At 34.4% G+C, this 16,143-nt stretch overlaps 1 protein-coding gene across 2 annotated transcripts in view; it reads left to right on the top strand.

The window, feature by feature from the left end:
- ERO1B (endoplasmic reticulum oxidoreductase 1 beta) overlaps nt 1-16,143 on the top strand; it is a 64,371-nt gene that overhangs the window by 47,107 nt on the left and 1,121 nt on the right. For both annotated transcript variants that reach the window (XM_032609304.1, XM_032609303.1), the window contains 7 exons: nt 964-990; nt 4,561-4,653; nt 4,765-5,011; nt 6,050-6,119; nt 8,331-8,417; nt 9,404-9,537; nt 14,237-14,293. In XM_032609304.1, coding sequence (XP_032465195.1) covers nt 964-990; nt 4,561-4,653; nt 4,765-5,011; nt 6,050-6,119; nt 8,331-8,417; nt 9,404-9,537; nt 14,237-14,293 — 715 coding nt within the window. The remainder of the gene's footprint in view (nt 1-963; nt 991-4,560; nt 4,654-4,764; nt 5,012-6,049; nt 6,120-8,330; nt 8,418-9,403; nt 9,538-14,236; nt 14,294-16,143) is intronic.

Here is a 16,143-nt window from a genome sequence, read left to right as displayed (position 1 = left end):
AAAATTCGATGAGTAGAGGCCAGATTATTGAGGACCTTAGGAGCTAGACTTTTCCTGTTAGCAGCTGGGGCTTTTTGAGTAAACAAGTGAGATAATGAATGATGTTTTGTGTAAGAGTATCATCTAAGTAAGAGTATGTTGAATGAATGATTCTCTAGGAAGATGTTTGTGTTGTTTTGCTAAGGATGAAGACTCTCAGGAGACAAAGTAATTCCCCACCATCTAATTTATCCCCTGGACTCCTTGCTCAACTCACCTATGTGTTGAGTTTTTATCATCATGCTTTGCTTTTCACAATTAAAATAAGGATGAGTATAGGAACTATATTAACTTTTTTTATCTTTACTGACTGCCATTTTTCTTTTCACTCAGAACAATATTGGGCTAGAAATAGTTCTTTTAGCATAGTACACAAGGGGAAGGCCCCTTCATATTCTGGTCATTAACTTTTCTGAAGAATTATTTTGAAAATTGAGGGAACTTTTTTATTATCTCTTAAAACTTAGTAGTTTTAGATAATTGAGGAAATATACTTAGGTTTATTGCTCAGGAAAAATGGAATTAATAATTTTCATACTCACTTTTTTCTGGAAGTTTTGAATAATGCTGTGGTTATCAAAAGCAAATTTAAGATTGTTTCTCCTCATACTTATGGATATTTAAGCCTTCAAGTGAATAAGGTTTACATAATATTTTGACTGGAAGTTTTCTCAAAAATTTTACAAGTCAAAATGTCATTTATAAGAACTTTTTCCCAAAACTACTTCAGTAACTTTTGGACTTTATTTTCTAGAACCATATGCCTGTTTTTCCATTACACATGAGCAGTGGACATATTCCTTAATCTGTCATGAGGAACGTCTTATAGACTTAATTTATTCTTATTTATGAATGACCATTTAAACATTTTAACCCAGTTCTGTGTGTGTGTATAATTTTGATTGTTTTTGTTTTGTTTTTTAGGAGAATCATTCTACACGTGGCTAGAAGGTAAATTTAATGTCTGCATTTTAAATTTATTGGCATCTTGCAAAAAATGAATTGATTTATTTAATATATATTTGTAAGTTTTAGGATTCATTAAATCTTGACAGTGTTTGAAAGAAAATAACATGTTTTAGGTTATTATAGTTTAGGATAAAATTATTTGAAAATTTTGAGGATATTGGTCAGCTAAAAACCAGTGTTATGGAAATATACAGGGCAGATGCGGTCATCAGGGTTCCAGAACTGGTTCCCAGTCTTATTTCCATTCTGTATGTAATACTCATCCAAACTACTTTTCTAGTAACCACTATGCAAGTCTGTTTTTTTAAGTAGAGGCATTCTTTTTGGAAGGAAGTACTTTTTTATATATATGAAATTAAGGGAAGATGAATTTTAATTCAGAAGGTTTTAAACATGTTTACACATATAGTCTAAACTTGTCTAACTGAAGGATAAAGTAATATAGATCCCAATATATCACATACCTTCACATTCTTATATTTTCTAGTGTTGAAATTATGAAACGTTATTAATGGAAAGCTGAAACATTCTAGGATTTTAACAACTTTGGTTAATAACTGGATATATGCTGCTTTTAAAAAATTTACCAAATTGCCATTAATTTATGAAACCAAAAGTTCAAATGTATTAATGAAAGATAAGCAAGTTGAATGACACTGGAAAATGGATATTTCATAGCCGTAACCTTATAGGAACTCTACTGAGTTAAACTAAGCACTTAATTCCATTTTATCTTTGTTAATCAGTCGTGTTAACTTATGAACGTGATTTCTCTTTGTTTTTTAATGAGCTATTTTTTTTTTTTTTTTTTTTTTTTTTTGCTTTGTTGGGCCTTCGTTGCTGCACACAGGCTTTCTCTCGTTGTGGAGCGTGGGCTTCTCATTGCGGTGGCTTCTCTTGTGGAGCACGGGCTCTAGGCACGTGGGCTTCAGGTAGTTGTGGCACGTGGGCTCAGTAGTTGTGGCTCGCAGGCTCTAGAGCTCAGGCTCAGTAGTTGTGGCACCCGGGCTTAGTTGTTCCATGACATGTGGGCTCTTCCTGGACCAGGGATCGAACCTGTGTCCCCCGCATTGGCAGGCAGATTCCTATCTACTGCGCCACCAGGGAAGCCCAATGAACTATTTTTGATGTGCAGATACTGCTAGGAATTATATTGATAAATGGCCAATGTGGGAAGAGATGGTTATCTTTGTTTAATTAACTTTATTTTACGAGCACAAATTGTGGAAAGTAGTATTTAGGTTAAAAGAGGTGGTCAGAGACTCTGCATATTGATAATGGAGGATGAGAATGAAATTTATGGGCAGTATCAGATTCTAGGGTATACTATATCAACCACTCTCCTTGTATCCTATTGATGAGAGTCTCTGAATATTGATACACAGTCCAGCGATAACTCCTATTTGTAGGCAACTTTTCTGAAATTCAGTTTCCTGATCTGGGGCACGAGAGTGGCACTAGCCACCCAGCTTACCTACACTGTGAGTGTAGATGATGCCTGTGAAAACTGCTTCGAAAATCACTAAACGGTGTACAAATGCCAAATAATAGTGTTAACAATATATCTAGCCCTTTTGTGAGAGAAAAAGTTATATATTGGTGTCCTGTAGTTCAGTTGATGAAAATGAATTTGAATGAAATTAAATCCAGAAGAGGAAGAGGAGAACCACTTTCTAAATTGAATAGTTGGATTTGCCAGGCATTAGGGCTGGCAGCAGACCGCAGGCAGGGAGCACCTCTCCAGCACTTTCTGCTAAGAGTGTTGTGTGTCTTCTTGGTGCATTCACTTGGCTCATCTTTTATTATTAAGATTTTGCTTGAAGTTACCTAATTTTCACAGTTTACAGAAGTACATATCTACTCCTTCCTTCCCTCTTACAACCCATCCCCTTTTAGGTAAGGGGCTTTGTGGGCTTTGCAAATTAGAATTCCCTCCTAGTTTTCATTTTCTCATTTTTAGGCATATGAATTTTCATGAGCTTTGCTTTGCCTGTTTTCCCTTCCCTTGGCTTTAGATATTTTACTGCTTAGAGAAGTAGATTGGAAGGAAGAGGAAGTGAACTTCAAATCTGATCATTTTGGTACTTGATAACAGATTTGATTAAAAGTTTTACTAGAGAAGTTAATACCTAATGTTTTATCAAAGTTGTTCATATTGTTTATATTCCTTGTTTACCATAAACATTCAAATTTGGCCATATACTTTTATGAAGAAGCCACAAAATAGAACTGAATTTCTACCTTTTGGTCGCTATCCGTGGTGATGAGAATGTTCTAGGAAGAATTCTGAATTAGGGAATGAGATCTCAAAATAATTATTTTTTCCTATTAGAAGCTACTTGCTTCAGAGCCATCTGTGGTAGAACATAAAGGGAAAGTAAGTTGAAGATCTAAAAGATCCTGAAAGGATGCAAAGTAAGCCACATACATACTCTTAAAAACTCCTTCAGCATATAAATGAGATTGTTTCTTAGTTTCCACTGTTGAAGCCCATTTTTCCCCATAGGGAGAGTAAAAAAACCAAAAAGCAAAAAAGACAAAAACAAACTCTGTTGAGTGGTAGGAAAGGGGAAAAACTAATTGTTCTGCATCTAGTGTAGATTCTTAAAACTTTTTGCATTTTTATCTATTTTTAAATTTTTCTATGAAGAATATTTTCTAAAAATGTTTCTCTTTTTTCGTTGTGGTTAAATATACACAGTATAAAATTTACCTTAAGCACTTCAGAATTTAATAGCATTAAGTTAATTCACAATGTGTATTACTCTTATAATAGAAAATATGTTTAAATGGAGGCAGGGGTTGGATAGGATGGCGAAATTATCTTGACCTCTGTTTTGAGCAAAAGCCTGTGTGGCTTAAGAAGGCTACATAAAATAAATTTCCATCACATTACTGAACTCCATCTTGATATGGTTTTACTCACATAGTAAATAATCAGCACACATTTTTTTTTTTAATTGGCTGAAACTCCTGGATGTCTGTTTTCCAAGTTTTTGCTCCTTACCTGTGGAACATACAGTTAAGTAGAATTAGAGAATTCCAGGGCAAAGGATTAATAAGAACCACTAAAGAATCTGGAGGAAGGAAAGAAACAGAATTCAGTCTCTTCTTCCTCCACTAACAAGTAGGTTCAAATAAAGAACGTCTATAGGGAAGGGAAAAGACGAAACAGCTGTTGTTACGCCAAAGCAGTGACTTTATATGTGCTTTAGTTTAGCCTAAACCACAAAAAATCTGTGCTGTTGCCATCTGGGTAACATGAGGACTTTTCCAAGTGCATCCATAGTGTTTGGACCTCCAGTAGCCCAGACATTTGTATCTTATTCTGCACTAAGTTATCATACTCAGTTAACTCCATTCTGAAGTCAGAATCTTATTTTATCTTCTAGTGATAGTAACTCAATCTAATTATTTTATATTAGTCCTTGATTTGTTTTTAATGTCCTCGAATGTTAACTTTAAAAATAAGCCCATGTACCTAATCCTCTTGATTCAGTATTTTTGTTATCTAAATGGATGTGATTTCTTTTTCAATATTTTTCTGAATAGGTTTGTGTTTGGAGAAAAGAGTCTTCTATAAGCTTATATCGGGACTTCATGCTAGTATCAATTTACATCTATGCGCAAATTATCTTTTGGAAGGTAATCAGATTTTTTCTATTAGTATAAGAATTGTTGGGGAAAATACATATTCTCAATAGAGCAAAAATCCTGTTTATTAAGAGTGTATAATATATTTCCCTTTCTCTTTAGAAACCTGGGGTAAACCTACCTGGGGACCTAATATGAAAGAATTTAAACGCCGCTTCGACCCTGTGGAAACCAAGGGAGAAGGCCCAAGAAGGCTAAAGAATCTGTACTTTTTATATTTAATTGAGCTTCGAGCTTTATCAAAGGTGGCCCCTTACTTTGAGCGCTCAATTGTCGATCTTTACACTGGAAATGTAAAAGAGGATGCTGACACAAAAACCCTTCTACTGAATATCTTTCAAGATACAAAGTAAGAATTGAATTGTCAGTGATCTGAAATTCTCCACTCTGTAGTTGAGTGAGGTAGTTCTTGAAATATTGATAAAACAAAAACTGACTCCTGAAAGTTAGGAAAAGGGAGAATTAGAACTGAGAAGAAAGTGTTCCATAGAATGGCAGCATTTTAAAAATATTTCTAAAAATGTTGACTGAAAAGCGTCTATAAAGCTTTGTTGCATAAACTTTCACACTTGAGAATAGGCTGTATTTTTTTTTTTTTTTTTTTGCGGTACGCGGGCCTCTCACGGTTGTGGCCTCTCCCATTGCGGAGCAGAGGCTCCGGACGCGCAGGCTCGGCGGCCATGGCTCACGGGCCTAGCCGCTCCGCGGCATGTGGGATCTTCCCAGACCGGGGCATGAACCTGTGTCCCCTGCAATGGCAGGCGGACTCTCAACCACTGCGCCACCAGGGAAGCCTCTAGGCTGTATTTTTAAATATAACTTTAAATTTTATGTAGTACCAAAATTTAATGCTACTTTAATGTTCTTTCTACCAATATTGTATTCTTCCAGTTGCTACTTAAATTCAGATGGTAATAGGTGCTAGCATAAGGATAGATTACCTAAGAGGACATTAGCCTTACGTTCTACAATATAACCTTTAAAAAAAATCCTGGGTGTATAAAACTGCACTTTACTGATTGTTAAAAATGAGCACAGAGGAGAGTTGGGTTAAGAAATGTCTAAGGTAAATTATGCATTAAATTTTAAAAAATGTTTTAAAATGTTAAAGAGTTTTGTACATTTTTTCACACAAAATTGTTTTTAGTTAATTTTTTAGGTTATTTTTGTCACGTAATTTCTTCAAAACATTACACTCTCATAAATTACAAAGCCCTCTTTATCTTGCTTTACTCTTTGATTGAATAGTTTAAACTCTTTGCCACCTTCCCATGTTACCAAACCTTACACATGAGTAAATTCTGAATTTTAAATATTTGTAGGGATAGAAAATTCTACCAGAGCTTGAATTTTTCATCTGTAGCTTATAATATTTTCATTTCATTAGGTCCTTTCCCATGCACTTTGACGAGAAATCCATGTTTGCAGGTGACAAAAAGGGGGCCAAATCGTTAAAGGTAAAAAGTTCTTGACTGGGGGACCGGGTGGGGAACAGTTTACTGGTTGTATTTTAATCCTGTTCATCTAAACTTTCTTTCCCAGTTCACCACCTTGTTGGTCTGATTGGATTTTACTATACATGATACAAAAAGCTCTTTCTCAATTCCTTTCTCCTTTCTAGTTTGCCCAGCTGCTTAGTGAATCCTCAGTCATACCTCTGACTAATGACACCTTTGTAAATGTCTTTTCAAAAGGCTTTATTTTGAAAGTTTTCTTACTTTCTTTTCTTTCATTTACTTATTGCTGTTTTGATGCGTCTTAAAAAAAATCATGCACTATTAGCCACTCTGAAGGCAGTAAATAGTATATTTTCTAATGTTTACTTTACAAAATGTTACAGTTTTGAAACTATTATGTTTTTGTCCTAATGGACTAACATATAAGACAAAAATTACCTGTTGACCTGTGATGTCACAAGGAGACTATATTTTAGGAACATTATGCAACTTGATGTTACAAGCACTTAGTTTTCATTTGCTTACAGTAATTAAGGAATACGTTGTACCCTTACAGTGTTCATAAAAGTATTTGAAATTGACTGGCAAATAGTCTTGTACCACAGCTCCACAATTTTTTATATGCGATTCTGAAATCCAAAAAGCTCCAAAAACTTGAACATTTTTCTTATGTTTGGTACAAATTAATTTGTTAGCAAAACCTAACCTGAACTGGTGTAAGGATATTTGTAGTGTTTTTAAAAAAATTCTGCTTGGTATGAATATTCTTACATTTTGTTGCAAAAACAATCATGTATTTGATTACAGGGTGTTGCCATACACTCTGGTGGGGTGTTACATAATATATAGTGTGTGTACTACATTTCTAAAATCTCAAAAATTCTGAATTCTGAAACACATTTGGCCCCGAGATGTTTTAGATGTGGATATGCTACAAGAATGAATACATTAGTAAGAGTTCCTTGGTATTTCTGAAATGAAGTAATTTAGCCACAACTATATTTTAGTTTTGGAAGGTCGTTTTGTTTTATGGTTGTTTTAGAGGTATATTAGTATTACAGTATTTAACATAATGCTAATTCATTTTTGTAATGCTTCCTATTTTCTTAGTGTTTATACAAATATTATACTTCCGATCAAGACAACTATAATTACGTATCTTTTTATAGATGAGGAAGGTAAGACTGAGAGCAGAGTAGGGTTTCACAGCTAGCTTTCAAGTTATAAAATGCTGGAAATTTGGTTTCCCATTTTTCAAAGGTGTAGAAAGGGGAATATAAGTCCATTTTTCCATCTGCTCCAAAGAACATGAATTACATGAGAATGGAGAGCAAAGGAGTTTTTCTGTTCTATTTATGTTGTCTTTCTTTTGGCCAAGGTATTGATTCCTCCAAACGCTTCAAGTTTTCGGGTGACTCACTCCAGCTCTTTGCAATAAAATGTTTACCTCAGTGCAATAAAATGATTTTTATTTTCTATGTTTACCCTGTGAAAAAGATGAGGAAACTTCCTCTTAGCTAGTTTTGTCCTCAGAGAAGGTGAGACTGACCTTAGAGTCACAGAAACCCATGCACAGATGCTCACAGGCATCTAACTGTGTGGGAAACGAATACAGCAAAACTCAAGGATCCAGTAAGCAAGCGTCCCTGGAGAAGCTGCATTAGCAAATGTGGGGGACTGTGAGATCACAGACCCCTTGTATAGCCCTGTGATCATCGGTGCTGATGGGGAATACATGTTATAAACATGGTGTGGTCCTAAGGAGAGATACGGACACTGATTATTGTTCTAGGACTAGCTTTCTGATTTAGACTCACACAAAACAATGTATCAAAAATAAATGAAACATAATATAGATGTATTTACCACTGGTTGTACACAGATATCAAATGGAAGCAGCAGTTAAGCTCCTTCAAAGTAAAAACCGTGTATTATTTACTTTGGTGTCCCCTGTAGGGTACATGTTGGTGCTTTGTGTGGAGTGGCCCCTCAATCAAAAGTTTGTTGAATTAATATATAGAATGAATTTTATAAACTGCCATTAATGTTAGCTGTTTTTATGTGCCGTGTTGTGCTATACAAATTCAAATACTTCATTGTTGAAAAAAACAACTCATTCATTAATAAGCTTTGAAACTTTTATTATAATTCAGACAAATGCAGTTTAATTTTAAATGTCTGATTAGAATGAACATGTGTTCTGCTTGTTAGGAGGAATTCCGGTTACATTTCAAGAATATCTCCCGTATAATGGACTGTGTTGGATGTGACAAATGCAGGTTATGGGGGAAATTACAGGTTTGTGTGTTGTCTTCTGTTTTGAAACTATTACTAACCTTAAATTTCTCCACTGAGAAGTTGAAAGTTTTTACTAAAATGTCCTCATTGTTCATTGAATTAGAAATCCAAAGTGTGGTTTTTCTGTTTTATTTATAAAAGCAATATTAGACTCTGTGTGTTATATGTGTATGTATTAAGATGTTTTTCCTATTGTAGGTTAATGATTTTAGTTTTATTGTATCTGTTTCTGTTGGTACAATCGCAGATTCATTTTTGGAGTTGGTTATAAATAGAGTATATTGGTATTTTATATACCTATATAAAAGGTAAAATATAATTATATAAGAAATTTAATTATCAAATTTTGGTCACTGAGTTTGTATCAATGATCAAAAGAAGGAGGCCCCCTAGTCACAAAATGGGAAAGTTCTGCCCAGCAGGCCCATTTACCTAAATATTTCAGTGTAAAAAGGATTGTGTGACTGTTTTATCTTTTACGAAGATGATATTAAGTCATAGAAAGTCAAGAGACAGAATTTTTTAATGGAGGCTACACTGAAATCAGATTTTTCTTTTACTCTGTTGCTAATAATTGAGAAATTATTAAGTGTAGGTATCACTATACCTATAAACTGATACTTATTTCTAAGTTTTGAATTGTTAGGGGCTATAAAGAATGCTTTCAGAGTTACATACTGAACGCTGTAATCCTAATGTGATATTTTCTACGTTAAAAAAAGGCATTTTAGTAATTTGGAATAGTAGGATATGTATCCAAAAAGTGTTAAACTATTCAGATTTCCTTAACAGCTTAGATAAATTTATCATATGCATAATCTGTGAGGAAGTAGAAACTGTGTTTTACCTAGTTGAACATCTTGGTGAAAAGTTCAGTTCATGTGAATTTCCTGACTTCTCATCACAGTGACTGAGTATTCCTTTAAACCTTTATAGCAGTTATTATTATATGAATTTAATTAAAAGTTTATCACTATTTTCTTTAGACTCAGGGTTTAGGAACTGCCCTGAAGATATTATTCTCAGAAAAAGAAATCCAAAAGCTTCCAGAGAACAGCCCATCTAAAGGCTTCCAACTCACTCGACAGGAAATAGTTGCTCTTTTAAATGCTTTTGGAAGGTAAGAACTGTTTTCATAGTGAAGACTTTTGATTCCCCTGCTGGTTTCAACAAACTGCAAAGATCATCTTCTTTGCTAAAGTAGTCTGTTTTGCTTTGTTTTGTTGACAAAGAGGGAGCATTATTGTCATATAGCATCGTACCTGCACTCACAAGCCAGTTTCTCTACAGGTTGCAGGAAAAAGTAATAGTTTCAAATTGCCGGCATTTCCCAGTTTGCCTTCTCAATTTTGTGGGGAAATATTCTCCTAATAAAATTCTCTTTAGCTGGTTTTAACTCATTCAAGTACAATAGCAGGAGTAAGGAGAGTTTGGCTCAGAAGGTGAGGAAAGAAAAAGACATTAAACCTTTCAGCTGCTCTGTGTCTTAATCTGAGGAGGCATTTTTCTTTCACTCATGCTTCCCCCATTGTTTCCTGTGTACATACATACAGTTTGCTTTTTGTTTATACCACAGATGGTTTCAAAAATAATTTGAATTTGCCTACAGAGATACATGCAGTACCAACTAAGTGAAGAATACAGGAGAGAAGGAAAAGAATCATAGAAAATCAGAGAAAACAATACTATACTGCCCTGGGAAAAAAGGCAAAGTCAAATCAAGGAAGAATTAAAAAAAGAAAGAAAGAACAAAGTAATACAGAGATTATAATGTTTTCTTAACATGCATTTTTAAGTTAAAAAGAGGCAGTTAAATTAAAAATAAATTAATTGCCCCTTGCCCATCTTAATAGCAAAGATTTCACCTGTTGTTCCCCTGTATTTAAAGATGACCATGTAGGTTGAGATTTCAAACACAAGATAAACATAGCATGACCACTAGTAATTGGTGTTTCGTGAAAAATTCAGTCCACCCACTTATGAGGCTTTGTAGTAAGATAAAATAGGAGAAGCTGAATTAAAATTAAATTATTTGAAATTTAAATGAAAAAATATTTTAATCAATTTAAACACTTTGAACTGAAGAATAGTTGATGTACAGTATTATGTTACAGGTGTACAGTATAGTGATTCAGTTTTTAAAGGTTATACTCCTTTTATAGTTATTATAAAATGTTGGCTATATCCCCTGTGTTGTACGATGTATCCTTGTAGCTTATTTTATGCATAGTAGTTTGTACCTCTTAACCCCCTTACCCCTATTTTGCCTCTCCCCAGTGGTAACCACTAGTTCTCTATATCTGGGACTCTCCTTCTTAAAACGTATTTAAATCTAAATAAAATTAAATTGAGAAAGAAGCAGATGTTAACTTCCTCAAAGTTTCTCTGCCTCTCACAGGAATTATTCACAAATGCAACCCTTCCAGCTAAGTTCTCTAACTAGAGCCTGCTAGTACCTTTTATTGCTCCCTAGAGAGTACTGGACTCAGAATCAGGTCCTAGCGTTCTGCAATCCTGGCCCTGCCATTTACTGGCCGCATGAGCTCAGGTACATCACTCCTTTCTCCCAGTTTGTTTCCTTTCTCTGTATAATGAAGAGGAGTAAAAACCTTTCTCACAGAGTTAACATGAGGATAAAACGAGGTCCTGTGTGACACTTTTAAATCACAAGACGCTACCTGAAGTCCATGGCAGTGGTGGGCGTGGGGATGGTGATTTACAAACACCATTGGATGTTTAGTGCCCCAGTATTTTCAGTACTTAAAAAATTGTCTTATTGTTTTTATGGCTAGACTAGATGTGGGAAACCTTTCTTTTCTTAAGGGTAATGACACTCAGGGTGGGATGGTTACACAAACAAGGTACAGCCTAATTTAATCTCCCTTTTCCTCCCCACGGAAAACAAATGGCAGCCATCTGCTTTTCAAATTTCTTTTAAAATATTCATCTTTCTTTCCCCCTAATATTAAAGTAATTCATAGTCATTATAGAAAATCTGGAAAAACATGTGAAAGTGTTATTTAGAAAATAAATTTTAAAATCACTCATAACCCTACCACCTAGGACGATTTCAACATTTGGCGTATTTTTTTTTAATTAATTAATTAATTAATTTATGGCTGTGTTGGGTCTTTGTTTCTGTGCGAGGGCTTTCTCTAGTTTGTGGCAAGCGGGGGCCACTCTTCATCACGGTGCGCGGGCTTCTCGCTATCGCGGCCTCTCTTGTTGCGGAGCACAGGCTCCAGACGTGCAGGCTCAGTAGCTGTGGCTCATGGACCTAGTTGCTCTGCGGCATGTGGGATCCTCCCAGACCAGGGCTCAAACCTGTGTCCCCTGCATTAGCAGGCAGATTCTCAACCACTGCGCCACCAGGGAAGCCCTTGGCCTATTTTTAATGTGTATTTTCCCACTACTTATACGTAAAAAATTTACGTACGTGTGTGTGTGTGTGTACATATTTACAGAGTTGAAACCATACATTTTGTATGCTTTCTTATCCTGTTTTACTTGGCATTACATTTAATCATTTCCCAATATTATTAAAATTTTTTTGTGTTATTTTTTTCGTTTTTATTGAGGTATAATTGACATACAGCATTGTATTAGTTTCAGGTGTCCAACATAATGACTCACTATTTGTATATGTTGCAAAATGATCACCACAGTAAGTCTAGGTAGCATCCATCACCACACGTACAGAGTTTTTCTTCTTGTGATGAGAACTTTTGAGATTTACTCTTTTAGCAACTTTTAAATACATAAGCACTATTTTCAATATAGGCCAATATTCTATTACATGGACATACCACAATTTAGTCATTCTGTTATTTCTTAGTCGAATTTAACTGTTTCCTTCATATGTATTCTATACATTTCTTACTTTTTCCTTAAAAAATATTACAGTTCTTAATAATTGTTAATGAGACGTTCATTGTATCTTCCACCTGATTATCAGTCCATTTAAATAATAAATGATTTTGGCTGCACTAACACAAAAAATTATTGTGTTACACTTTGGGAGGGTTTGTGCATTTGTTCTTGTTAAGTGAATTGGTAGTTTTCTTGGTCTGACAACCTATGTAATACAATTCTGCCTCAATTAGGGCAGCTAGGACAGCATTGCTTTGTCATGTGATGCTAGTGGGCAGAGACATACAGTGAGCATTGTCTTTGGTTCTGGCCAAGGAAGGCTGGGAAATGTGGTTTCTTTATCTTGAATACTCTGCAAATGTCTTTCCTACACTAACAGCCATTTTTTGATGGTTTCAACATTTATATCAAAGGGCTTATTTTCCAGGGAACAAATTAATATACCTGTTGGCTATTAAAATATATTTTAGTATCCCTCTAAAAGTATCAGTAAAGCAGTAGGTAAATGCAGGTACACTCTGTGCCTTCCTGTGTCTGTCTTAGAATAATAATAGGGAATGTGGAAAATCTCTCTTGTGTAATAAATTGTGAGGTCTGGAATGCATCTTTACAGAGATTCTGGTCCCATATAGTGCTGGCGAGTTTGTACTCCCCACGTAAAAGGTAACCTACAGTTAATTTGTATGATAACCTTTGAGTTTTCTGACACTCTCCATTCTGTATCTAAATCAGACTTTGAGCATACGTTTTTCATTGTTTTTTTCAGCTGCTGCTCTTTACTAAGCTCTCTTTTCTTTAGTTATATGGACCTTGGTTTCTACCGTATCTTCATATGTATTTTGATAGGTTTTTTTAAAAACAGGTACTTTGAGGTACAGCATATGATTTTACACATTTATTTTGTTTAATAATCATAATGTTTTTTCGTAATAAGTAAACACTGTTTCAGTCCTCTAATATTCTGAGGATTAGAGTAAGAATTCATTTTCTGTTAATCCTACAGCTTGTAAGAATATAAAGAAAATGTTTTTGAGACCATACGGACATAGATTTTTTTTTGAGAGGACATATGGTCTTGGGATCTGATGAACTGGTTAGAACCCACGTACTCTACTAGCTGAGCAGCCCTGGGAAAATTACTTGATTTATTTGAGGCTCAGTTTTCCTAAAATGTAAAATCAGGGTTAATTTTATCTACCTTGTGGAATTTTTTTAAGCAATTAATGAGATTATATCTGTGATGAGCTTAGAACGTTGCCTACCATACTTTAAGCTCTCAATATAAGAAAAGCTATTATTTATTAAGTTCTTAAAGAAATGAGCTCAGTACTGCATTCTACATTATCTTAAGCTATAGAAAGAAAAACATTAGATTTTTATTGTATCAACCCTGAATTGCACCTAAGGATAATTGAGCTTACAGAATTTTTTTTTTATGATTTCCATTCTAGAGTTTTACTTCTGGGTCTGGGCTCAGAAGCATTTCATTCATTTATTCACTCAATAATAATTTATTGAACACTATAAATATGGGTGGATGGAGGGCACAGGGATTCATCAATAGAATAAATAGAACCTGTACCTTTGTGTTAAAACAAATCCGTGTTTGGGGAACAACAAAAAAGAAGCGGATTTGGAGAGTAGTGTGCAAAATGAATTTATAAGGCTAATGTAAATGATTTGAGATTCTTTATTGTAATGAATTATCATACCACTGTTCCCGTCATTAATCTAGAATCTGTTGATAATATGAAGTAACTGGCTTCCTTTGCCCCTTTAATAATAATAGCATACGCATTTAAAAATGGAAGCTTCACTGCTTAGTGTTGTTTACGTCATTTTATTTTCGATTTTGCTTTCAAATTGTAGCCCATATAACAGCATCAATAATTTGAAATGTGTACACATCATATTAGCTGTGCTAATATGCTTCCTTTTTTCTCTTGTAGGCTTTCTACAAGTATAAAAGAGTTACAGAATTTCAAAGTCTTATTACAACACAGTAGGTAATAGAGGCTTTTATATGTCTAATTAGAGACATAAAGTGACTGTGTGAAGCCTTTTTAGTCTTGGACATTTCAGCAGAAGGAGACTAATCTTCAGACTTCAAGAATTCTGAACTCTTAAAGAGAAAATTCAAATGTTCACTTGAATATTTATACTTCTTAATAGATTATCAATTAGAGGTATTTGTAAAGGAAGTATATACTTTTAAAACATGTAAACTATACTAATTCTGTATTTAATTCCATGTGTTTCCATCTGTTGAATATTCTGCTATTCCATTTGTTTAGAATTGGCTTTGTGCTTATTCTGTTCTTTATTTCCAGCTGTCAAACTTAAATGACTATGTCTCCATCTGAATAATACTGTTAACTAGTCTATTATGGAAAAGGAGAGCTAGGGAGCAAATGTTGCTTAGGGCAGGTATCAGTGACAAAAATTCGTCAGTTATCTTTAAATGTATTTTTAGCCTTGCCTAGCTCTGTGTAACCTTCTGTAATATGGAAGTGTCAGCGTGATCAATGACCCTTTCAATGTATAGTTATAACTTAGAATCCCCAAGGCTTCGGTTTCATTGGTTTTTATTGAAGATTTTAGGTGGTGGTGGTTGTGTTTTGCTTTGGTCTAAAGGACCTGCTTCAGCAAAGGTGAATAAGTAATATCCCCATGCTACCCAGCCAGATTTCATGCGCCTGCGGTGGGCTGGCTCAAGAGGATTCTTTACTTAGAACCTGTAAATCAGTTTCTATTGATTGTGTGTTTCTTTGCCCCACTCCAATTTTAGAAATTTTTGTTTAATAAACCAAAACAAATCACATAAATACTTATTTAACAGTTTCCATCTTGATAAAATTTGAATGGAATTGTATGGATTTATAACACCAAATGAAAACATTATATACACAAAACTTACTATTTTAAAGTAAGCATTTTTAAAGGACTTTATTTCAGAATACAGTCTATGCAATGCTCTTTCAATCTGATTTTCTTTGGTAGGGTATTTAAGTAGATAAATTAATTCATACCTTCTCTAAGCTTCCCCTTTCCCCACCTTTTCTTTTTTAGTTCTTTGTATATAAATAGTACTTCATGTGACTTGTACCAACAGATAACTTCATAAGTCCTAAACTGTCATTTTTTTAAACCTAGGATTTAAATATCCTTAATATTTAAAATATTATTTTAAAAGGTGTTAGTATATATAATGTGATTAATTCGGAAGGTTGCATCTGTGTAGAAGTCACGCGGGTATCAGTCTTTCATGAAGTAAATAAGTGCTCTTAAACCCATATATTATCCTGCCAAAGTCTGAATGTGTTCACTGATGATTTTTTAGTGACATATTTTAACTTGTATTTAGTTGGCTTATCCCTTTTAAAAATACTTAGCCGTCCCTTGGAGGGCTATGGTTTGAGGGAGTAAGATCTCACTATTTAATTATTTTCTTACCCCATTTCTAACCTTTATAGACCTGGAGTTTTCATGTTGTTGTTGACAGTGGTGGCATTTTTTTTAAGTTGAATAAAACAGGCTGACTTGGTTGGAGGCTCCTCTACTTTTTCTTTTCATTTTTAGGGATGCAAGTTATTGTCTGGTGGGAGAGGGGGACCTTCAGGTAAATTTATCTAAAAAGTGAATATCTAAGTAATCTTGCCGGTAAATTAATAAGAATTATACTTAGTGTTTTTCAGAGTCTAAGAAAATGTGAATGTTTTGCACTTTGTCTATTATTACTGTAAGTTTAAAAATCTTTTTGGTAGTGTCACTTCATCGTTCCCTCAGTTAAAGATAAAGGCTATTATTTAAGCTCTGTTTCCTGGAGAAGATCTTTGGTCATTTCCATTTCTTGCTT

The sequence above is a fragment of the Phocoena sinus genome, chromosome 16 (genome assembly GCF_008692025.1).
Source record: "Phocoena sinus isolate mPhoSin1 chromosome 16, mPhoSin1.pri, whole genome shotgun sequence".
Lineage (NCBI taxonomy): Eukaryota > Metazoa > Chordata > Mammalia > Artiodactyla > Phocoenidae > Phocoena > Phocoena sinus.
This window is presented reverse-complemented; position numbering and strand designations above follow the sequence as displayed.